Source organism: Gambusia affinis, linkage group LG16 (assembly GCF_019740435.1).
Source record: "Gambusia affinis linkage group LG16, SWU_Gaff_1.0, whole genome shotgun sequence".
Lineage (NCBI taxonomy): Eukaryota > Metazoa > Chordata > Actinopteri > Cyprinodontiformes > Poeciliidae > Gambusia > Gambusia affinis.
Genome location: NC_057883.1, coordinates 13,580,872 through 13,606,689, shown reverse-complemented (window position 1 = coordinate 13,606,689; position 25,818 = coordinate 13,580,872). Strand labels below are relative to the sequence as shown.

At 38.7% G+C, this 25,818-nt stretch overlaps 1 protein-coding gene across 13 annotated transcripts in view; it reads left to right on the top strand.

Annotated features, from left to right (window-relative positions):
• myt1lb (myelin transcription factor 1-like, b) overlaps positions 1-25,818 on the top strand; it is a 121,362-nt gene that overhangs the window by 92,543 nt on the left and 3,001 nt on the right. For 6 of the 13 annotated variants that reach the window (XM_044141943.1, XM_044141940.1, XM_044141944.1 and 3 more), the window contains 15 exons: positions 2,976-3,066; positions 5,736-5,843; positions 6,620-6,849; positions 7,918-8,204; positions 14,961-15,191; positions 18,740-18,861; positions 20,114-20,176; positions 20,825-20,893; positions 21,964-22,026; positions 22,115-22,198; positions 23,037-23,258; positions 23,772-23,866; positions 24,222-24,325; positions 24,428-24,571; positions 25,390-25,452. In XM_044141943.1, coding sequence (XP_043997878.1) covers positions 2,976-3,066; positions 5,736-5,843; positions 6,620-6,849; positions 7,918-8,204; positions 14,961-15,191; positions 18,740-18,861; positions 20,114-20,176; positions 20,825-20,893; positions 21,964-22,026; positions 22,115-22,198; positions 23,037-23,258; positions 23,772-23,866; positions 24,222-24,325; positions 24,428-24,571; positions 25,390-25,452 — 1,976 coding nt within the window. The remainder of the gene's footprint in view (positions 1-2,975; positions 3,067-5,735; positions 5,844-6,619; positions 6,850-7,917; positions 8,205-14,960; positions 15,192-18,739; positions 18,862-20,113; positions 20,177-20,824; positions 20,894-21,963; positions 22,027-22,114; positions 22,199-23,036; positions 23,259-23,771; positions 23,867-24,221; positions 24,326-24,427; positions 24,572-25,389; positions 25,453-25,818) is intronic. The other 7 variants (XM_044141947.1, XM_044141946.1, XM_044141948.1 and 4 more) reach the window with 6 other exon arrangements.

Here is a 25,818-nt window from a genome sequence, read left to right as displayed (position 1 = left end):
CACGGGGTTATGGTTTTGTTTTCTGATTGTCTGCTAAGGGTACCATTGTTGACGAGGTGGGAAATGAGGTTTTAGGAATTGGCAGGACAGTCGAGAGCTGTTGGTTATAGATTCCCTGGCCTCCTTGACACAGCGACGGAGAGAATAAGATAATTCCACTTCCTCATTGTGAACGGAGTCCTGGTCGGGTTGTGTGTTTTCTCACTGCATGTCAGCGCATGTCTAAGGGGAAAGAAAGGTTAAACAGTTTGCTCTCCATTCATTTCTGGAGCTATTTTTTCTGTTAATAGAGTCATATTTTTTTTTATTTTCATGAAACTTGAAAATGCTCGCAGACCTTTATAACACTGAGCGTGCTTCAGTCATCCATGGCATAAACCCTGTTCATTTATTTGTATTCCTCGCTCAATTGAATTCTGTTGAATAGGACGGCAGTCTCATATCTGTAAGCCACAGATCAAGAGAGGTGGCAATAAACATTAGCCTTGAATGAAAAATGAGTTTTCCCTTTAGAGCATTCAGCGTGCTGATTCAGTCTCTTTCACCCTGCTCACTCATCTCGTCTCATGTGTATTTTTCATTAACAACCGAATGAAAATTAAGTTAGGATGTGCCATGACCCAGACATAAGTTTTTTTTTTAGTAAAGAAAAAAAAACAGAAACTATTAAAGAGCTAGACCACACACAAGTGTGGTTTTTGGCCCCAAACAAATTGCAAAATGACTCAGAGCAGGTATTCTGAACCAGGAGATTTTAAACAGAACTTGGAAAGGTCATGAATAAACTGAACTGGAGATGCTTAGAGTGAGATCTTCCATCTGCTGTCCACCACTACTGTCAGTCTGCCTTTTAGTAAAACTCTGAGCAGGGTAATCAAAACAGCTCCTTCTTCTGTTCTTCCTCCTCCAAATAAAATATATATATATATGTCCAAGTGGATAATTCAAGACTTAGCATCATCAAGAGGACAGTTGACAGTAAATAGTAGTATATATTACATCTGATCGCCTGAAGGGTTGAGCCTTTCTTACTCTTTCCCATTAAGACATTTTCTGTTATGAATGGAGCATGTATTATTAATTCAGTGACTTTATGTAATTGGGAAATCACAAAGTGCAGTCAGACTATACTTGTGAAAAATGACGATTAAATTAGATCCTTCTTTCTGCCTATTTGCTCATTTAGTTCTTTTTTAATAGAATAAAACTGTATTTTGTGATGCAGTTGTGATCCAATGTTTGAAATCTTCGTCTTTTGTTTTATTGCATGCATTAAAGCATACAAAAAAAAAAGACTAAAACGTGATTTTCCTATAACCAGTGGGAAAGTGTTTTAATCCTGCATAAAATCTTATTCTTTATCCAAGACAATAAGCCAATAAACTGTGAGACTCAAAATAAAAATCCTAAAACTTAAGCTCAGATTAGATTACAAATGGGCCAGAGGAAGTGAGTAAGAGAATAACAATACTTTCATCTCACAAAATGACACAATACACCATACTGGGTTCATAAAAATGAAATAATCATATTTTAACAATATTTATTTTTTATTTTTTTGTTTACACAAACACAGTAAGAGTTGTCAAAAATGACAAGCATTGTTTTAAACAATCTTTAATAAGTGTAAAATAACTTAATTTAAGGTTCAACTAGTGTGTTACTGGTTGCTTTTTATGATTATTAAATGTTCCTAATAACAAAAAGCATTGAAACCACTCCCCTTTTTTGTTTTCCCACAAAAGAAGACTGATTTTATGAATCTTGAATTGCAAATCAGATAATCTGTTTTTAGAAAATTATTTTTACAGGTTTAGATTTTACATTTTAACTAGGTCTAGCTGGTCCCAGACTCAGTTAGAAAGAGGTTCAAAAGCAGATGCTAACTTTTGTTTTATTAGCACATAGCCGATATTCTTACAGTGTTTACAAATCCTTTGTACACTTTGACAAGAAATGCTGTGGCATTTTTATGCTGAAAGGTCTTGTAACAAACCGCTACTACCAGAAAAATAATCTATCCATGAGTGTCAATTTTTGTTATAGAGATGAATCTTTCAAGCATACATCAAAAATAGCCTAAATATTACTCGAACCGTCCTGTGCTGCATGCTTTGGATTCATTACATTATTTATTTAGGCTTCTCTTCAGAGTAGAGCTTGAATTTTTCGGTACACTTACTGTCTCCTAACAGAAGGCCAGCGCAAACTAGGAATATGCATAATGTATTGTCTTGTGCCATGGTGAGAGTTGGGGGTGCTTTGTCCAATTACCTGCACCAAACACCAATTAGTATGTAGGGGAAGGAGGATGATGTGGGGTTAAAGTTTAAGGGGGCGATAATGATGAAGCTGATGCCGATAGGTTTGGCCCCACACGCCACCAGTATAGAGACTCCTCCTCCTCCCCCAAGTCTGCTGTGCTCTAACGGCTCCTCTTGGACAACCATAGATCATTAATCTAATTGGCTAGTTGCTGAGGTGATGTGAGAGCGTTATGGACTGTTTTAACGGTAAACGGTATTGAAGACTGCACTTTGTGCCCTAACAATGCATGAATGATAAGAAAGCACACTGTCAAGAAGCTGCATTCCATCTGTTTGTGTCCAAGATTGATTTTAAGGCTCCTGTTTTTGCATGACTGTAAGCTGTTTGCATGCTCCAAAAAATTCCCTCTATTCCTGTCTGTCACTGGCTTTGTCCTGTCAAACCCAAATGACATCTTTTTATTCATGAATGTCCGTCATTCCTTGAATACTAATTTGAAAGAGCTAGATAAGTGGAAGCAATATGGTGGGAAACCTCGCCTGCCCTTTCAAACTTGTGTTCATTAAAATGAAAAAGAGGTCATTTGGGTTCATTTCTTAATGATGTTTATAATGCCAGGTTCCTCACACACTAATAGAGCTCATGGGTGATTGTGAAGGGCTCCTAACCTTCCCTGTCTTTCACTCCTGTCTCCTGTCTATGCGAAGTTGTGGCAATGTATGAGAATGTTCTTAAGTGTCCTACGCCTGGCTGCACGGGACGCGGCCATGTCAATAGCAACAGAAACTCTCATAGAAGGTAAGAGCTCATCTTGTGTGAAGCTCGCATTTGTCCCTTTTCTTCCATTTTCTTTCCTGTGGGATTATTTTTGATCATCCCTCTCTGAGGTTTTCCTTTTTTCATCAGTTATTTTTTGTTTTTTCAAATTTTTTATTTATTTATTTATTTCGATTTGATTGTAAGTAAATTTATTCTTTTTAACGTTTTGTGTCTGTGTGCATGTGTGTGAATGCTAGAAATTATCAAAACACTTCAGCGGCTTCACAATCACATACTTTAGCTAAGGCTGGTTTGAATGCAGCGAGACACACTTCCCACAGCATAAATCATTCATCAGCTCCAGGCAAAAAAATAAAAAAAATGCCATCTATCAGGTGCAGGTTCGGAGGTAGGAACTGAAATAGCTGCTTGGCTCTGCTGTCAGGCAGGGGTGAGGTGACAGCAAAAAAAAAAAAAAAAAGAGTGTCACCCGCAGCAGATGCTCAGGGAATCGGGCATAGCGGCAGCCATTAGCACCTTGCTGCCACTCAGCCAGGGTGACAGGAGAGGTGCAGACCTGGGAGGACCAAGAACGGGTGACTCCATGCTGAGCTCGGTGACAAACTGCGGCACCACACAGCCACGCACAGTAAACTTTCACTTCGGCACGAAAGATCTGCTATAAACCTCCACATACTACTTCACACTTTATCCACGATCTCATCCATGCATGTGCTCATCACGGCAGGTGTGCGTGAAGACAACTGGCTCCGGGCCATTGTCACAAAAAATTTTTTTCACACGATACATTTGACAGTCAGGGTGGAAAATAATAGAGGTTAAAGATAGCAAAATGAAGGGTTAGCAAGGAAATATATCTAAGATTAACTAAATGCATTGCCATTACACAATGTCTTGCAAAAGTACTCATGTCCCTTGACCTTCTCCATATTTTTGCCATGTAGATTTTAGGGTTTTTATGCAGTAAACCTAAAGAAAGTAGTGTTTTAAACAAAAATTCTTTTAAAAATATGAATTTAAATTCAACCTGTTTTACTCTGATATCACTTAATAAAAATTATATAACAAATTATTTTTTAGACTTTTGTTTGCATTTAAAATGTTGGCCATTTATCATGCTCGTTCCCCTTCTATGGTGATCTGTTACAAAAACCCAATCCATACACACTGAAGAGAGAGAGAACAAACTCAAGGAGAGTAAATACATTTGCAAGACTCTTGAATCTTTCCATGTATATTTATGTTTGGTAAACATCAACTAGATATGCACATTCACACTAAAAGAAGGCTGGTGGAGCATATAAATTAATCTTTAGAAAAACTTTTTTGTAATTTTTTTATTTTATTTTTTTTTTTTTTTATGGATTTTGTTGTACAGCAGAACTCAACAAGTGACTTGTCTCTGGCTCCTGACCTCTGAATATCTAGTTCTGTCTGCTAGAAATCAGTCAAAAGTCATATTTCACCTGTGTGCCTCTTGTGGCAAAAAGTAGTATGACGAGTCAAAAGGAAACAAACCTCACTTACGCACTCACATACACAAAATACTTGCCATCAGAGCCGATAAAACACTTTTTTTCCCCTGAATATTCTTATTCAATATTAAGAAAACAAATTAAATTGAAAATGAAAGCCTAAGAGTCCTTTCTCAAAACATGAATAGCATCAGGCCCAAAAAAAACAAAACAAGATTAAAAAAGCTACTTTTGTTAGACTTACTAAAGGTTTTGTACTTTAAAACCTTGTATTTTTCTTCTGCCCTGGTTTTAGATTAGATCTCTGCTGTGGAAGCCTTTGATGTTTTAATGTAACAGCATCTTCTCTGGTCAGACACAAAATATTGATTTCAAAAAACCGCATCAAATTGCATTGACATAGTCAGAAATGCTTGGAATGTTGCATATCTATCATTTTTTTTCTTTTTATTATTATTTTTTACATTTTGGGACTGTTTTCTAGTTAGCTGATGTTTAATTTTGCCTAAAATAAATGCTGCATGAACTGTTGCTGCTTTGAATGATAAAGCCTTTGTTGGTGCCTCTTTCGTATCCAGGTTTGGTACCCACCTATCACCAGTTATGCTGCTAATCAGATAATCTTCCACCATACTATTGGGCCTTGCTTACATAAGTTTGACCATCAGTTTAAATTCTCAAAATTCTCACTAATAGTTATTTACTCCAAATATGTTAATTACTATATTGCAGAACAAAATCCTAATTACCAGTAGAAGAAAACCTTTCCCATTTTTTCTTCTTTATAAAATATGGTTTGTACAACACATCCCACATGTGGGTTTTCCTGTCAACTCCTGGTCTTTGAAGGCAACAAGCTGTAGAATGTATATAAAAAATGTAAGATTTGTCCATATGGGAGAATCTATTCTGAGAATTATCTTAAGCTGCTCAACCAGAAACATGCAAGCTGTTGCCAATTGCGTTGTTATCAAAAGTGTTATAAGTGATGAAAATTAATGAGTTTGCATCTTTTATTTCTGCATATTTTAAGAAGAGACTTCCTGAACTGTAGTTAGGTGCTTTCAGTCAGGTTTCAAACTGGCTGACAGGCAGATGTACAGTCAGCCGCTCCGGCAGCTCGACAGACAGGATGACAAGCATTTCTAATAAGCCAAACATTTGATATTATGTTCGCTCTTTGTAGAATCTAAATTTGCTTTCTCATTTCAGTCTATCTGGATGCCCGATTGCTGCTGCTGAAAAGTTGGCAAAAGCCCAAGAGAAGCATCAGAGCTGCAATGGCCCAAAGTCCAACCAAGCCTCTGACAGAGTCTTAAGGTAGTATTCACTTAGATCTTTCCTTCTCTTGTCCAATTTGAAATTTTCACAAAGCTGTGAAATTTGTTGTGACATGATGCACTGAGATATACCCAGAAAAGAAAAAACACTCATATCATGTGGGATTTCTTTCTTTCTTTTTCCTCATACATCCTGTAATTGAGATTTGATGTCTCTCCTTGTTTGTTTCATGTTTAAGTTCCGCTGTCCCCTGAGAATACACCCAAGAGACTGCACGTTCACTTCTCTGCTCGTTGAAGGCAAATCGCTTTCAGATTTGAACAAAATATGCTTCATTTATCATCGTTCAGGCTTTGCGGTTTGAATGAGTGTCTTTGATAGACATGAAAATGTTGTGATGAAAAGTCATAAGTAGTTGTGAATTTTTTTATATCCGTATCAAACAGAATATCAGGCACCGTTTTCTACCCAAGCCTAAATTGAGGCTATAAATGCACATCAAATGATAAAAGCACATAAAAGAGAAATACAATAAATGCTTGATTAATTTTTTTTCTTTTACTGCATTTGCTTAAAAATACTCAAAGCAGTTTAGTTTTCTTAAAGAAGAGCAGAACAGCCCTGCACCTTCAGTCATTTTCCATCTTCCATCATCCACCATGTGTTAATTTTCCCACAGCAGTCTGCTCGTTCTCTTCTTCCCTCCATTCCACACATTTTTCTTTTTTTAACCAAAAACCAGGTTTCTTCTCCTTCCCCTGGGCAATGTTCAGTGCCTCGGTCCAACTTCCACCCCCTCGTCATTTATTTTCCAGGCCTATGTGCTTTGTCAAACAACTGGACTATCCACAGTATGGTTACAAGAACAATGTCTCCACCAGCACGCCCCGCTCCAACCTGGCCAAGGAACTGGAGAAGTACTCCAAGACCAGCTTCGACTACAGCGCTTTTGATGGCAGCAACAACCACAACCAAGTGTATGGAAAGCGGGCCATTGCACCCAAAGTTCACGGGCACAGGGACACATCCCCCAAAGGATATGATGGTACTATTTTAAAGCAGACTAAGACTCTTTAAAAAGATTCTCGTAATATGTCGGATTTATTTCATATATCTATGCAGGAAATTATCTCAGAATTGCTTCTACTTCTGTCCAAGACGACTTACATCTCCCCAAAGTGTGAAAAAAAAACCTGAAACATTCAGGACTTTACCAAATATCTTTACTTGATCTTAATTTATTTGTAATTGTGAGGTGGTCTTAGTCATATCTGTCTGAAAGATTTTAGTTAATTGGATCTGTCACTATAGTTACCATTTTTACTTATGACGTTACACAGTTTCTTGACTAGGTCTGCTCTCTCTGTACATGCTTTATTTGATCAATATCATCTCACTTCCATCATTATGCAGATGATACTCAGCACTATCCAGCAAATGTTCCAGATATTATTTGGTTAATAATATACAAACTCCTCTATGAGACATAGAAAACTGAATTATCTCTCAAGCCAGATAGATTTAAGTTTTAAGTAAAATTTCTATAAGAATAATTCATTCTCACAGAAAAACCCTTCAAAACATAACACAAAATGTAGCCAAGATGTGGATCTTACTGAATGGGCCCGGGCTTATAATGTTGTCCTATATGAAGCCCACTTGGGGACACAACTTATATTGGCAAGATCAGCTAGGGACCTGATGCAGATCTTAGAAGGGTTTCAATTTGCTGTTAAGAATTTGAGTTTTAATTTACAGTCAAATAGAATTTTGGGTCCTTCTTTTTAACCAGAGCTGTTCTGCATCAAATCTACCATGTATTATGCCCAATATGTAACCCAAGCACAATCCCTTCTGGGAATCATTTTACAGCCTGTTTCCTCCTCATACATGAATTTGACTGCCTTCTTACAACTAAAAATGAGTAATTATTGTAGACCTTTTAATTTCTGAAATTCATCTTATTTAGAAATTTTGTTCATATGTTTTGCACTTTTCTGTGAATCATACTTTTATTATATTACACTTGTATTAAAAGTTATTGTGTTCGGTCAAATGTTGCGGGTTGGGCAAAAAAGAAAAAAAAAAGTTGTTTAATTGTGTGTCCCTGCAGCCAAACGATATTGCAAGAACTCCAGCTCAGCCAGCAGCACCACCAGCACCTACGCCCCCAGCAGCAGCAACAGCAGCCTGAGCTGTGGGGGTGGTGGAAGGGGCGCGGGAGGAGGCGGCGGTGGTGGGGGCAGTAGCGCCAGCAGCACATGCAGCAAGAGCAGCTTCGACTACAGCCATGACATGGAAGCTGCCCACATGGCAGCGACCGCAATCCTCAACCTTTCCACGCGCTGCCGGGAGATGCCCCATGGCATGGGCGGAAAACCCCAGGACCTGTGTTCACAGGTGGGAGAGCAGGGGCAGGGTTTAAATGCACTCAAAAATGTACTTCTTCAATTAATTACTATGAAAATGACTGTAAAAAAGACAATTCTAATATTCCGACCTCCTTTGATTGCAACACACATTCACTGTGGCATTGTTTTGAAAAGCTATGGCAGCGTTGATATATTTATTTCAGTGATTGGTTGCTACTTTGCCACAATCTTGTAAAGATGATGGGAGTCGGATTGCTATTCAGGTTTTTTTCTGCAACATCCCAAAGATCTTCAGTGGGGTTAAGATCTTCAGTGTGATGGAAAGTCTATGAGTCTCATGCTTCTTGAAGCAGTTTTTAACAATTGGAGCCATTTGAAACCTGGCATTGGCATCTTTGAATATCCCTGGACTCATCAGACCACGTGACCTTCTTCCATCACTCCAGAGTTAAATCTTTATGCTCTCTTGTAAATTGAAGCCTCTTTTTTCAGTTTCAATTTTTCTTAAGACAACTTCAGACCATTGGCTCCACAGATTTTTAATCCCACTCCCTGCATGCGTAATGCTTTTAAGTTTCACGATTGAACATACAGTTGAAACCAGAAGTTTGCACCAAATATAAAGGCACATAGACCTTTTTTCTCACCGTCTACAGTTAAATAAGGCCAAATATCTCCTCTTTTAGGTCAGTTAGTTACCAAAATTATTTCTATTTTCTAAATACCACAAAAATAAGTATAAATATGAGAGATGTATTTATTTTTGTCTTCAAATTTGGTTTACTTTCAGAATGATTACTCTATTCAACTAATGAGAGACGTCAAGGATGATGTCTTGGCTTTGGAAAAGTCTGATAGTCTGATTTCTTATTTGACATGATAGGAAATTCAAAAAAAGTCAGCCAAGATAATCTGGAAGAGGAATGAAGAGTTGCACATCTGGTTCATCAATTTCTAGTTGCTTGAATGTGATGCATCCATCTGTTATAACCTAAACAGGAATGCCCAACTATCAACCTGCTCAGGAAGGAGACAAGATCTGTGTCCCAGAACAAAAGCCAGTGTTTGACCATATTGACCGTGGATACATTTTGGGAAAAAAGGGAGACACTTGTAAGCTTTCCAGCTCAATTTACAACAAATTACTTTGAAACTTCTCTTCTTGTTTGGCTCTTTCAGAAAAGGGTCACTGTAGCAAGTCATTTTTCTCCAGCATATTACTTTGAGACTGAGAAATTATTTCCTGAAATAAATAAATGAATAGGGATTTTTTTTTCATGGATATAGATGAAATCATCAATATCATGGATATTTCACTATTGAAATTCTAATGAATTTCAATAGTGAAATCATGATGCATTTCCTGATTTGACTCTGAAGCACATATGACTTCTAAGAGTCTTACAAAGATGTACTGAATAGTTCTCTATAATGCTCTGGCCTCCTGCTGCAGGTGCAGAAACATCCACATCCAGATTATCCCTTTCCTTCCTTCATTATGCTAATTCTGGCATAGAAAACTGACAAAGATAAGGAGATTTGAGTTGCATATAACCGCACCAGCGTGCACATGACTTGTGAACGACCCAGAGCTGTGTCTTACACTCAGGGCTCGGCAAGGCACTTTCTTTATTTTCCGTCTGGGAATCAGATAGGAGCTAGGACGAAGCGCCGTTTGACACGGCGTGAGTCCGGTGTGTCACTTCTGAGGAGATAAGGTGACAGTGCTCCTGTATTATCTGTGCCCAGATGCTAAGCTGGAAAATGGAGGCCAGAGTGGGAGTGCACAGTGGAGGTGTAACGTTGGCTTATGTTGACAGAGGAGACTGCTGGAAAATCAGAGCGAGGGAGTTAAGAATAAAGACTGATAGAAAGAAAGGGGGCTCAGGGGGAGAGATTTGTAAATGTCACAGCGAAGGAGGAGAGAACAGAGCAAAACAACAATGAGGACAGGGAAGGAAAACGGCCAAAAGAAGCTTATTTTCAAGACAAAATACACTCTGCGGGACAAGCTCGGGAGCAGTCAAGACTTTTTTTTTTTTTTGGGCAGTTTCCCCTCATTTTGTTGTGTGCACCCGCAGCTGCCTCCCCCTGCTTTGGGACAAGATGAGCAGGAAACTCTCAGGACAGAATATAAAACTTCAGAGGATTCTGTTTTCCTTCCTCCTCTTTCATCTCAACACCTCACCTCGTGGCTCACGCTGTTCTTTTTCTGAGTCTGAATGAAGCCTTACACGCACACCTTTTTCTCACCTCGTTTTCTCACCTCGTTCATTTTTTCTACACCCAGTCTATCCGCCTGTTTCTCTCAATCACTTCATTGGATTTGTCGCTGAAGGTCTAAAACATGTTGTATTTTGCACAGGATTGCTGTTTCCGTGGGAACCTTTGTTGCTGGCGACCCCTATGAGCGTGTCCAGGCCTTCCCACTGACATGCTTCTCTGCTTTAACGTGCCTGACTGAATTATCTCCTCAGCAGGTCATGAAGTTCAGCAGATGCTTGTTAATGAAGCGTCATTTGAATCAGATGTGTTGAGGCAAAGAAACATCTAAAATATGCAGGGCAGCAGGTCCTGAGAAGCTCTGGCTCAGAGTAAATCAAAGGTGGGAGCGGTCAAGTGAGAGTTGTTTGTGCTTGCTAAAAGTTTTGGTTATTCTAATCAAGTAAACTGTTCAGCGTCAGTTTGCAATATAAAGCTTTGACACACTATATTTATTTTTGCAAAAATATGACTTTTGTCACGAATCGCAATTATACTCAACTTCATCACCAGTCTTGATACAGTTCAGATTGTTCAGAGTCAACTGTAAATTAAACAAACATCCACAGTATGTATTAGCTTTTAATGGTCCTCCTTAGAACCTCCTTGCAAAGATGTGCAAAAAGCTTTCGGTCGCCAGAATATCTCTGTAACATTTTACATGGTCAGAGAGTATATAAAAAGAAATAATTTTGACTGTTCCTGACTGAGATGACCATGTAATACAGTTGATTTAGCATCTGATGAATCATTTCTTTATTTTGGAGATATATTCCAAATCTCTATCCTGCTGAAAGGCTTATTGTCTTTCAGCAGGTTTTGTGATGCAGGCCACCAGGTTTTTGCTTGAGTCCATGATGCCACACACTATAATAAGGTTCCCAGGAGAGAAACAGGATCACAGCATATCAGATCCTTCACCATAAAGACTGATAGATTCACTCCCTTTTTTCATACCAAACCCATCTGGAATACTTGCTGCCACAAGAGCCAAAATCAGATCTTCTCATGTACACAGCACACAGATTCAGTGAAATGTCTGCTAAGGTTTGGCACAATCCACATTTACATTTCTGGATGTTTTTAGGACTTAAACATCTTTTTTTTTTTACAGTTTTCCAAAAGCAGTTTTAAAAAAAAAATCCTTTACTATCCTTCTGTGTGGTATGTAGTAGCAAAGTTATCTTGGGTCCTTGTCCATTGTTGTTTCTCACAGTGGTAATTATTGCTCTATATAGTTATGGACAAGTTCAGGTCAGAACCTATTTCCTAATAGCTATTTTACGACATATGAATACACCTGTCTCACTTTAATTATATGTTTTTTTATCCGTCGCTGTGGCTGAGAACACAAGATATCATATCTAACTCCCAGGGAAAGTTTTACACACCCTAATGAAGTTCAAAAAATAAAGTAGATCTTAGAAATGCTTCAGTGCTGTCTAATATATATTTTTTTGATCAACCTGTTTAGACAAAACTTAACGTTTCATAATTTCTACAGATTAACACACTGAAGCTTACACAAAATTAACCAAGCAGTTGAAAAGTAAAGACCATAGTGTTTGATCACACTGTCAAACTGCAACACCGATCACATCTGAAAGATTAAAATGAGCTGGATTCGCTTTAGTGGGAAACCTCATCCAAACCCCCTTTAGGCCAAGTCTTACCAGCAAAGGTCAAGGGTTACCAGAGGGCAAGAGTAGAAAGAATCAGCTAGTAATGAGAGTGAGGGATGCAGTGTCCTCTCACATTATCTTTGGTAATTTGATATGAAAGCGTGGGCCATGTTAATTTGACAGTCATACACAGTAAAACAGCCAACAAGAAGAGGCTGATGTACTGCACACATTAATAAAACCAAGATCGGTAACTGCCTCACCTAGTGAGGATCTTTGCAGGAATATGACCTTTGTTCAACAAAATGTCCTTCCTGCCTTCTCCTTCATTTTATACTTGTCCTCTGCTTTTATCTTTCTTGTATTCCTGTTTAAGTGTCATTAGTTTCCAATTTGACTCTCTAATTTTTACAGATCTGCGCAAAAATGTTGAAAGTTCAATTTGACATCAAGTAGTACTGTTTAACATCTTGATCTATTTAGCTCACCTTTTAACGTTCTTGATCAGCATCCAGTAAGTTTTCTTTGTTTTCTATTTTAACAGTTATCCCCAGCCTTATTTTTGCACCACATTTCTTGCAGTATTCATGTCCAGTTGCAAATCTATCACCCTGTGTATTTGAGTCAGAGTGCATCACAGAGTTTAGCTGTGGACACCAGGAGAATCCACCCTTGGGTGCTCTGTCAACTGGAATCAGAATTATAACGGGCTTTCCTCGTCACAAAACTGGAAAAATGGGGCTGGGGAAAACAAGGAGGAGAGAGGAGATAAGCAGAAGGAGTCAGAGGCAAAGAAGGCACAGTAACATCCAGGAGTGCATGCATGAACATCCTACTGAAACATGAACCTGAAAGAGACAGCGTTTTTTCTTTAGGTGCGATAGTATGGAGTAGTTTTGAGGAGTCAGTATCTTTCTTCCAAATCTAGGTTTGGACAATGTTTGTACAAATTTAAATGGTGGAGGGAAGCTAGTAGCTTTTCTTGATCATTATTTGATCAGAGGCAAATAATGAGGGAATGGCTACTAATTAACCAGACTAAAACGGAAGCTCTTATGAGAGTTCAACCTTTGTTAAAATTATTGCAACATGAGGTTTTGGCTTATAACCGCCGTTGCTAGTTAACTCAATAAATTATTTGTTGCTCCATTATCTGTGTATATTTTCGCTGCTGAAATATTCTGGCAACCAAAGGTCCATCAGTTTCCCTTCACACAAACCAGCAGTTATTGTTCAATCTCCTTGGAAAATGCTTTTAATCATTTTAATTACTGCAAAAGATGTCTGGGCGCCAGATCAGTGGAATAAAGTCCAATGGCTTGTTAGGCAAAGGACACATTCAGTATTCACCAGGGTGAGAAATATGTGTAAAAATACAGAGGCTTGTCAGTTGAGAAGATTTGACCGTAGTGACACATGGCTCACTGACCAGGTGGCATTCATTTTGGGATGGCAAAAAGTCTAAAAAAAAAAAGAGAGAAAAAAATGCATAATTTGTAATAATCAGTTTCTTAATTACTTATTGACATAGTAAGTGGTCATCACATTGTAATGATGTAGGAAATGGAAAATGGGTTCAGCTATCAAAGTTTAAGGCTTTCCCACCTAACTCCTTCCAAATAAAGCATTTTTTTTCTTTAAATATATGTACGTGAGTTTACATGTAAATAGTTTGGTTAAATTTGCAAGAGACACTTCTAGATAAGATCAACTGATTCAGTCTTGACTTTGGGTTGACAGTGTTGGGGAAGTTGGCATCATCTTGAACATCGACGTTAATCACCCTATTGGAGAGTGGATTTTTGGTGATTATGTCACTCATGATTTTAATCAAGACAGGTAAGAAAGGTCAGTTTTACAATGGGATGAAGTCAAGAAAAGTCTTTCTTGATTTTTGCCCGCTATGAGTGACCGTTAACTTGACTCTCCCATGTGAGCGCCTCCTTGATTCTTCAAACTGGGTTAACTAACTAAGATTTCTTTTTACTACTAATAAGATATAGATTTGTCATAAATACTTTACCTAAAAAAGCTTACATATTCATTATAGAAGGGACTAAACTAAAGTGTTTATTTAAAATCACACAAATGTGTGCAGTTTAGAATAGAAACTTAAAGTGTGGGTAGGGAAAGTGAACTCTTGTAGATGTGGCCCACTTTGTTCCAGAACACTGTAGAGTTCTACCTCCATTTTTGGGTTTGCAGTAGTCTAGTTTGAGTTGCTGCTGCTTCTGCTCATCACTGCTCACAACCCCACCCCTAACCTTTGTCCCTTGCTCCCCTTGTGATGTCCACTCACATTAGGTTCACACATGCCCAACACACGCACACAGTTCAGACTGCAAAGCGCAGAGCATGGAGGCGTGGAATGAAAGAGAAAGACAGAGAGAGGCATAGAGGAGGGCTTCGCACAGGGATACAGTCGTCCTTGAGAACTGATGAACGTCCTCTTCTGTTGACCTTCTTAGGAGCAAACATTGTTACTCAACACTGCAAGAGTCTGTTGTCGTTTTTTGGGGAGATTTTTTTTACAAAGTCTTGGGCCAAAAAAAAAAAAAAAGATTAGGAATTTAAGTTACAAGTGTGCTTAAACCACTTTATTCTCCTAATAAGTTAATATTTAGAAGATTTTAGAACTTTTCATGTATTTTCATAGAAAAATTATGCACTGCTTTGCCGATCTAAAGATGAACATGTTTGATTGTTTATTAATCAGAACCTCTCTCCGTCTTTTATCTCCTTCTCTTCATCTCTGCTTCCTTATGTTCTATGCATCATCCTCTCCTTTGCCATAATCATCCAAACTGCTTCCACTTCTCCTCACTTAAACTGCACATATAAATGCATAACCCCCCCCCCACCCCCCCCACCCCCACCCCATACCTCTGCATGCCTTCCAGAGCCCCAGTCTAGATGTTGATGAGAACGGTACATTGGACCTGAGTATGAGCAAGAGTCTGTGCGGCGGCGGCGCAGGGGACTCGGTACTCACCCCACTAGAGCCCATGTCCCCCCAGAGGCAAGCGGCACTGCTGGGCTCCCGCTGTTACGGCATGGGTGATGCTGCAGACTGCTGGGACCTTCCTGTAGACTACACCAAGATCAAACACATAGACGAGGATGAGAAAGAGGTAAACAGAGAAAATGTTCAAGCGTGGCTCTGGAAAACTTAATTAAGAATAGGTTTGTGAGTCTACTAATGCAAACAAACTTTATTAAGTATTTTAAAATTATATATATATATATATATATATATATATATATATATATATATATATATATATATATATATATATATATATATATATATATATAGCCTCTTAGTTTATGGTTTGTTGCTGATTGTTTTCACAGAGATCTAGTTGTTATTTATCAAGCCACCTAACTATCACCATTGAGAAAAATGTGGCTGTCTACTCAGCAGCCAAATTAGCAAACCATTACCCTGTATGTAAAAATGTTATAAGACTCCAGTGGAACCAAAAGCAGATTCTTCTAAAAATTATACAAGATTATAGTTCCCTTGGTCTGACTGGGACATTTGTCTGTATCATTATTATTATGTTTTAATTTTATTTTTAATACTTTTTTCAGTGGAAAATACCAATGTTAGCACATAATAGATGTAGAATAATTCTTTACCGAAACGCTGATTTCTAATGAGCTATTGCATAAAAACCTTCTTATATGCAGTACATTAGCTAGTGATATTTTTAGTAATCAATTATTCTGATAAAGGATTGATTAATCAACAAATTGTCACATTTTCAGATTTTTAATCTAACAACTTTAGTCACTTTATGCATTAGAAATACATTAAAAGATGCAATTCAATTCCCTTTTAAGATATAAAAAAAATATTGGCTAAAATGTAAAAACATAGCATTGTATTAATGTGTACTTGAACATCTACGGCAAAAAAATGATAAAAAATTCTAACATCAAAATGTGAAAAGCTCAACAATTTTTGTTTGATGTTTTAATAATTTTTTGGGGGGATTTCCCATTTAACAACTGGATAGTAAAGAGCATTAAGAAGGTATATTATGTATGACAGTGTCATGATGGGTAGTGGTTGATGTTGGACCCAAAAGCAGAGACGGACGCGGTGAATTAGTTTGAAGATTTAATAAATAAAAAAATCCCTTCAATGACAAAGGAATTATTGTGTTATACTCATGTGCAACAAAATACACGAGTATATGTGGAAAACCAGGTCAGGAAGCAAGTACTAAAAAAATACTCAATAAGGAAATCAGCAAAGGAACACAAGAAGAACATGGGATTGTGGCAAGGAAGTGATGGGATCAGAGAAGTAGTGACTCAAAATGAAAAGCCTAAATTCTAAGGAGGTTGAATGCTGAACAAAAGACCTAGGCTGATGAGCTAATTAATTACAGGTGCAAGTGGATGAAGCAGACTGAGCAGACGGAGAGAGAAAGTGGCACAGGGGATGAGAGAGAGTACACAGGGGATCAGGAAATAACACTAAAGAATAACCAGACTAAGGATACATAATAGAACTAAACAAAGAATAACATAAAAAATTAAAATAACTAGAAACAATAAAAAAAGAAATGAACTAAAGGAAAACAGGAACACGACAGAACTAACTAAAACACAAAAATAAACAAAACACAAAACCAAGTCAAGCAACTCCAGATATGACTCAAAGTGGCATTTTATGGCATTACATTCAATTAATTCTTACCATCAGTTGATATGAACGCTGTTTATATCACACATAGCTTAAAATAAATTTGACTTTGCTATTTCATGCTTTGAAATTGGTCTCTTTAAGAATCTGCTACTCTTTCCAACACTCCACCTTCAGGACATTATCATAACAGTGCTCCTGTTGTTATGAATATGGTTGTTTACGAAAAACCACCAGCTTGTCATAAACAACCAGCCAACAAACGTACTATGTATTAAAGGAACTAAGATTCTCTTCTTGTGCTCAGTCTGAACTTCAACAGAACATGTTTATCACCTCTAGATGCGTAAATCCATTAGGTTGCTGCTGATTGTCTCAGTCACTGTGTTCTCAAACAGGTCCAAGCAGGTCTACCAGAGTAGTGAGTGAAAACATACCAATTCTTTGTGTATTCACTCATAAGAAACTTGAGTTCTGGGTAGAGAATAACTTAAATAGCTGCAAATGTAAAACTAAGACAGAGCTTCGGAAAGCAGAGAGAACAACTGATCAAGACCTTTTTAAGGTTTAGTAGAATATTTTTGCTAATTGGAAGTGAAGCATAAAGAAATTCATAATGATTTTGCTAATGATTTTATATGTTTGGTTTTGTAGACTCTCCTCTTGTTTGGCTCATGACGATGCTCCAACACAGACAACCTGTCTTCTCAGAAATCTTTGTGACTGAGTGAGGAGACAGAAATGATAACAAGCAGCGGAGGGTAGAATAGAATGGAGCACAAACAGCAAGCAGTTTTGTCACTGATGATAATTATATAGCAGCAGTTGCTGTTCCCAAGACTGAGAGAATATACTGTCTGGTTATCTCCCTGCAGCCATTGATTAAACACAGTCTCCAATTCAAACATTTGCATTGTTTTCTTGGTCTCCTACCTTCTTGTCTGACTCACTCTTTGCTGCAGAATCAGTAGAAAGTCATAAAAAGACTTTTATTTTTAAATTTTAGATAAACCTAATGGATCTGTCTGTTAACTGATGTCAACATCCCCATACACAAGAGTCATCTTCCCTGTTTGTTCCATGCTCCCTGCATGCTGGCTTTCTGTTTTTACATTTCTGTCCTCTCCAAAATGAATTATGCAAAGTAGCACCTTGGGAGGGAGTCGGAATAGCTCATCTCATCAAAGAACTGCTGGAAATCAATGCACCACTGCTGGGTGCGCCTGTCGGAGCGCTGATGCGCGTGCGTTTGCAAGTGCACACTCCTGCTTTCCTGTGTGTGAATATTCATAAGAGCGTGTCTGCTGAACCCTTGTCTCTTTGGGAGGGTGTCAGAGTGAGTTTGTTAGTCCCATTCTTGTAGCCTACTTTTTTGCGTTCTGTGTCCTCTGTCTGCATGCATGCATCAATCTCATTCCTGTGCCATTAAACCAGGAGACACTGGTTTCAGCTGAGCAATTTAGTCTTTATTTGGACTTCTGTGGTTATGACCATTACTGTACCCACACTGTAAAATATGATAGAAAGGTAAAATGGATTTGCATCAACTTGCGTCGTGCCCTGGTTGCATGCACTGCAGACAAAAGCATAGCCCCAAACTGCAAATCCAAACAGAGGTCTGGTCCCACACCACAGTGCCATCTAGTGGCAGGTTGATTCATTACAAGAGGCGACTCCCAGAATACTCCATACCTACACACTACCATTACAAGCATGGGCATAACCACAAGTGAGGCCTCTCACACCGTTTGTTCGGCATTATTTCCTCTGTACTGTTCCATTTTACCGCACTGTTAGACTTGCTCACCAATTTGCATCCAAACTCACAAAACTCCGTAGCCTGAAAGTGCATATGATGTATGTGGGTGTGGAAAGTAGACAAAGAGGTAAGAAAGGTGGCAGAAGGATTCACTGCAGAAAAAGAGTTTTCATTTTCAGATTGTTGAGTACTTACAACCAGAGAGGCGCAGATTTTGTGGTGAACACTAGTGAATACACTTTGTGTGTCTCTCCTCTCTTCAGCCTGATGATCTGGATCCCTTCCACGATCTGCTGGAGGATCGATCCTACACCACAGATGTTAACATGCCAAGCCCCAAGCCCAAGTACGTCCAGTGCAAGGAGAGTAAGAAGGACCTGATAACGTAAGGAGTCCTGTCCTTTTTCCGCCTGACCCCCACTTGCTTCATTCCACTCATGCTCTGCTTTTTGTCACTTCATTTACTGGTGCATCTCAATAGATCAGAATATTATCTAGAATAATTTTTTTTTCTGTAATTTACTTGGACAGTGAAGCCTGTGTGTTGCATATATTCATTACCTGCTGAGTAAGAGATTTCAGGCTTTTATTTCTGTATTTTTGTTGATGATCATGGATTACAAGTAATAGAAATGTTATGGCCTATAATCTCCACAAGTTCATTAGAGGTCAGTGCTACTAAAGAAGCTGGCTGTTCACAAAGGGCCATATCCAAGCATATTAATGGACATTTAAATGGAAGGAAATGTGTGGCAGAAAATATACAAAAGCAGCTGAATTGATACTACCGTATTTGTTATACAAAGCCTCTCCGAAACCAGAAACAATGTCAGAAGCTTCTTAACTGGGTTATAGGGAATGACTCAGTGGCCCAACCTACGTCCTTTTTTGAGATTAAAATTGTTTTTTTTATTTGATTTGGAAATCAAGATCTGAGAGTCTGGAGGGAGAGTGGAGCGGCACTGAATCCAAGTTATGGTCCAGTGTGAAGCCTCTACAGTAACTGATGATTTGGAAAGACAGATGGTCTGTACAACCATCTAATACAAAATCTTTGAGCCCGCCACGCATTTCTCTGGTGACGAACTTTATGGTGATGCTGATTTTGTTTTCCAGCAGGTCTTGGCACCTGCCTACACTAAGGGTACCAAGCTTTAGTAACCATGGTATTACTGTGCAAAGTCAATCTGTGAGAGATTGAACACAATGAGAGACAACAGACCCAACAGTGTAGAATTTTGTATTATTATTATTATAGAATTACAGAAATAAATTAACATTTCTATGATATTCCAATTTATTGAGATGCACCTGTAGTTTCTTGTTTCATTCTGTTCAGTTACCCTCAGTGATCCACTGTTTCTGCTCTCTTCCTGCCCACATTGTGTTCCTGCCTTGCTACATGACTTTTATTTAATGGCTATCTGTGTGAAACATTTCAAGCTGTCAGTATCATTCCACATCAAGACTAGCCTATCTCAGGTAGCACTGGGTTAATCACAGACAGTGAAGCTAAACTGGAAACAATGAAAACCTTTTTTAAAAAAAATAAAAATCCCCCTTTCTTCCTGTGATTTTCACATTTTCCTTTCCTTCCCCTTGGACTTAAAAAAATCTATCTATTTTTCCGGTGGCAGATGTCCCACACCGGGGTGTGATGGAAGTGGTCACTTGACGAGCAATTTCACCTCACATCGAAGGTGTGACTTCCTTTTCTCCTTGTGGATTCTAAGTCTATTTTTCTTTATTGTTTTCAGCTTACCTCGACAATGCTGTCAACCGTCTGTAGGCAGGGTTTCACTGTTTTCCGTTAGCCCTTTGAATATTGAGGTGCAGAAGCAAAACATTAAAAAAAAATAATTAAATATTGAGCAGATGCTTATTTTGGGGTAAAGCCCTGGATTAAGTTTTTCCTCAGTGGGCCACGTTTAAAGCCTTCTAAGCTGATGTTATTTAGTCCTCCAGGCACCTTCTCACAGTCCAGTGCAGACTGTGCATTTACCATTCAAAAGGTTTGAGCAGAACTGCTGACTGTTGCAGAGTGAGATGAGTCTGCATGGATCCTGAGACTTGTACAACCTCTCAATTCCCAAAAAAGTTCTGACGTGTTAAACATTGTCTTTATTTTTTTTTTAAATAGCTCCAATTTGTTTACTTTTAGATATTCAGAGGGTTAACATTTCTCTTTTTGTTTTCTCTTAATCAACTTTTTGCACTTGCATCACGGCTTCCTTACATTTCCTGGTTGATATTTTACTCATGCATGTGTCTGTCAGAGTGGCTGCAGTGTCTTTTAATCATAGTTGTTCATTTAGAGTAATCTGGTATTCTGCTGCTGTATTTTTCAGTCTCTCAGGTTGTCCTTTGGCTGATAAAAGCATTCGAAGCATGCTAGCCAACAATGCACAAGAACTCAAGTAAGGTTTTAGATGACTAATTGATATTTGTGTGTTTTCTTTGACTTCTTCTTTTGGATTGATTGATTAATTGATTCATTTTCTATTTCCATGCTTATTAATGAAAATACTCATCTACATTGCATACTTTTCCAGACTACTTACGAACCCTGTTACGGGCATTTGTAGTATAAATAAACACTCAGAAGGTTTTCTTATGTGCAATGAAATAAAATTTCGAGTCAATTTTGGAGTTTGGCTCCACAGGCCTGAAAGATCTTTTTTGTTGTATTGGAAAACTAATTGCTATACTACTGGCAATGTTTTGTTTTTTTGTTTGTTTGTTTCTACAATGTAGTACATGGGATGTCAGGTAAATAATATTATGTATGCTATGATGTGATTATTTCCCCAACTACAAATGTACTCAAATTAAAGATTAGACATTTTTAATATGTGGTTATACAACTGCAATAAAGAAACTATTTATTTTAAGAAATTGTTCCTATCTTAATGAGTGTTGGATAAAAATATTATTACCCAGGGCTGATTTGGATTTTAAATTATATTAATTTAACCAAGAAATTCATAAAATGGGACCTAACAATAAAATGGAAATGTGGAGGCAGAGGCACCAATTTAAAAAATTGGTCTGCTTTAATTTACATTTAGAGAAAAAAAGTATGTATGCCTTCCCCAATAGTTGGAAAGTCATTAATGCTGGGAATACCAGCAATTGTACTGTTTGCACATTGTCAACTAGCTTCTTGTAAGTTTCCGATTTATTTTGATTTATCTTTTACAATGAGTTCCACAACTTAGAATGACCTCCTTTCCATTATTCTAATCTCTAGCTACACCGACAGATTATTTATCAAATTCAAGTTGAGACTCTGGTAGGGCAACTCCAAAACCTTATTATGACCAGTAAAAAGAAATGTGACAATATTATTAAAAGATTACTCTATGTGCAAATCTGTCAGGGGTTTTAAAAAATTGGACTGACAGTTGTTTTTGTTTTTTTTAAATAAGCATCAAGACACTGCTGATCTGTGTTAGGCCCTGAGCCCTCTATATGTTTTGTGCCCCAGGTGTCCGACACCAGGGTGTGATGGTTCGGGACATATCACTGGTAACTACGCTTCCCACAGAAGGTACAGCTCACAGTCTGCAGATACACCGTGACAAACCCTTCTCTCTTCCTGACCATTTCAGCTTTGTAACGCTGCCTTTTGTCTGCAGTCTTTCAGGGTGTCCGCGGGCCAGGAAAAGTGGGATAAAGATCATCCACAGTAAAGAGAATAAGGAAGACCAGGAGCCTATCAGGTATGGTGCAAGCACAGATCATAAGTCATTTGTCCGACCGCTAAACCCTGAGGCTGGAACTTCCTCCTGCCACCAACGCTGCTCTCCTTCCGCCGCCTGTGACATATGACTTTTCATTTCCTGCTTCAAAACGGATTCCACGATTCCTAATCAGTCCCACCAAATCTTGTGCAGTCCATGCTTATTCTCCCTTTCGACCGCACACATCTCCGTAAGCAGGCATAAATCAGTCTTAGTTCTGACAAGACACATGTACCAAGAGTATAAAGTTTTAACACTGGTACCAAGGTGTAGGAGGAACTTCAGAAGTGCAAGGTTGTAGGAGTTTACAGAGAGGTGGTTCTGTGGTCTCTGGCAAACACCTGCAGACCCTCATGTAGGTAAAGAGACGGGCGAGCAGAAGTGAAGATGGAGGCAGAGAGAGATTGATTGACTCTGCCTAAATCCCACAATGGGTTTCTGTGGCCTCATCCCTGCAGCTGCATTGATTTCTCTGGTGGCGCAGAGCACAAACAACACACTCTGTTCATTCGTAAGCTTGTCATTCTGTTGGATTCAGTTTGTCATAGCGAACCCTCTTTGGATGCAGTTTTCATATAAAGATGGGCACCTGGAAAAATAACAACAATCTAAAACAGACTGTTGCTGTAAGCAAATTATTTGTTAAATATTTTAAAGGTTTTGTGGGAATGAAAGCATAAAAGTATATTTTGGTGAAAGCTGGCCAAAAGATATAAATCAAGAACTCTGGTACAAAATGTCACGCTCTACTTTACAAGCAGCCAACCTTTTAGATGATAAAGGGAAGATTTCTGAGTCTCGCTTCATCCCCTCTCAGGTGTCCGGTCCCAGGTTGTGATGGTCAGGGACACGTGACGGGGAAATATGCATCCCACAGAAGTGCTTCAGGTTGCCCCATCGCAGCCAAGAGACAAAAAGATGGCTACCTGAACGGAATCCAGTTCACATGGAAGTCTGGAAAAACAGAGGGCATGTCCTGCCCGACACCAGGCTGCGACGGCTCGGGACATGTCAGTGGCAGCTTCCTGACCCATAGGAGGTAAGTCATAGAGCTGTAAATCAAGTACAGCTGCATGAGCTTTGTTAGATTTAACAAAACAATATTGGATAGTTTTGTTCAGTAAACTCAAATCTGTTTTGTTTTTAAATGAATCCGTTTATGACCAATTCTTCATGATATTTCAGCTTTCGGACCTATGTAGTGCTGGATTTATTTTGTTATCTGATCTTTTATAAATGAATGGTTAATTTTTATTTTCTCTATAATTGTTGTGCATTTAGCAAATAGAAATAGCTTAGGTAATCCTGACTGACCTAAAACAAGAACATTTGGACTGAAACTGTCTTTATTTGGTGTATGTAAATTCTGGTCTCACCTTTGCACTGCATGAAACAAAGCATGATAGGTCAACAGTTTTTCATGGTGCTGTGGTGGCACAGGGGTTAAGCACAAAGTAAAGTACAGTATAGACAGTCTATATGACCAGTTTTCAGTGTATTTTGAAGTGGAACAACACATGAAACAAAGCTTGCTTCTGGTTGCCGCCTGCAGTCTGTCGGGTTGTCCGCGCGCCACCTCCGCCATGAGGAAAGCCAGGCTCTCGGGAGTGGAAATGCTAACAATAAAGCACCAACGTGCCAGCAACGGTAAGCTCCGCCACACAATGCAGCCAATCAGGAACAAGGAATATGGAAGGGTTTACAGAGCGGAGTTCCAGTTACAGATAATAAACCAATCAGAGTGGTGTGTGTGTGTGTAGGGTGAGGGGGGCAGTAAATGAACGGCCACTCAGGGGTAATAATTTGAATGGCTCCAATCTGGAGGAACAGGTTGAAAGAAATTGTGCAGATTTGAGAGAAGCTACAATTTTATCATCCAGTTGCGTCACACACATGTCAAAAAAAAAAAACACCTCCCCAAAAAACGTAACCACATTTGTCATTTCTAAAGATTTTAAAATCTGACAATAAGGTTGGGACTAATTCTGCTTATCGTCTGCAGGGCTGGATCATGATGAAGAGATCAAGCAACTGGACAATGAAATCAAAGATTTAAGTGAATCGAATTCACAAGTGGAGGCTGACATGATCAAACTCAGAACACAGGTGAGTCATACACCAGCACCCATCTTCCACGTAGACGTCGTTTTTTTTGAATCGGCTAGTGGACACGTGTAACACACTGTGACCCCACCCTCCTCTCTGCAGATCACAACAATGGAGACCAACTTGAAGTGCATAGAGGAGGAAAACAAGGTGATTGAACAGCAAAATGAATCTCTGCTGCATGAGCTGGCCAACCTCAGCCACTCACTGATTAACAGTTTAGCTAATGTCCAGCTCCCTCATATGGTAAGGGCCACCAGGAAACGGGCGAGCCAGAAAGTCACAGATCATAGTGAACCGTAGCGTTTCTCTGTGGTATATTTTCCCACGGCTTTCTGTGCATGATTACTCTAAAGTGTGGAGCATCGCTTGTCTTTCCAAAGGCTGAGGGGGAGTTGTGAAATGAGTTGCAGCAACTGTGAGAACTGAAATTCAGCATAAACAAAACAAAATATGTTGAGGTTTTGTTTACATTTACAGGGGAGCTATGATTAAAGGACTGTTATTGTAGTGGTTAAATTCTTAGAATCTGCCTTTGCAGTCATTTTATTTCATGCTGAACATGTTTTTGAAAGATATGATCCCAGCTTTTCTATCTCCTTTGACACCTTGTTCTCTTCTCTGTCGTTCGATTTTTGTTGCTCATTTTGTTGCAGAGTTTTTAAAGCAATCACAGACAATTTTGTCCCCCTTTGTCCCTTACACTGCCATTCTTTTTACGATCATCTCTTGCGTAATAGATCTATCACTGACAAAGTACAGACTCAAACATTGTTTGAAATGTGCAGGCCATTTTTCTTATTTTATGTTGGTTTTAGATCTCTGGAGGTGTGCAGATGAAAGAAATAAAAAAAAGTATTTTTAATCTCCCTAAATCACTATAAGGCTTTGTCCTGATTCCTTGCACTGCTTTTTGTCTACTTTCAAGTTACTTTTTTTTCTTCTTTAGATCAATAGCATTTGGCTGGTTAATAGATACTGCCATCTAGTGTTTGATATTAGGAATAGCATCTTGTTTGAACTTGTCCTGCTTAAAGAAATCTCTCTTTCTTGACTGCCTGCAGAAACCTCTGACAGAAAAAGAGCTTCCTCTGAGGAATAACAGCTGCTTACAGATGCACCAGCAAGTAAGTCTCACATGTGGCCGTGTAAGAAGCTTTTTCCTGTTGTGAAATTGAATGTTCGACTTTGTGTCTTTTTCTTCAACGGAAAAACCGAGAACACGTGAAAATGTATTCATAGTCCATGAGCATTTTCACATTTTGTCATATTAGAACCACAAACTTTAAAATATTTTTGTTGGATTTTAAGAGATAAAACAAAGTTTAACTGTCAACTAAGTGCTAGTGCAGGCCACACTTTTCAGATTTCCGCTTGTAAATGAAAACCATTCACTTCCTGTGGTTGCACGGAGGCCCAGTTGGTTGCCTTGCAACAAGTTGGTTCAAATCTCCACTTGGGGTCTTTCTGGGGCCTCGTCTTGCACACCGTAG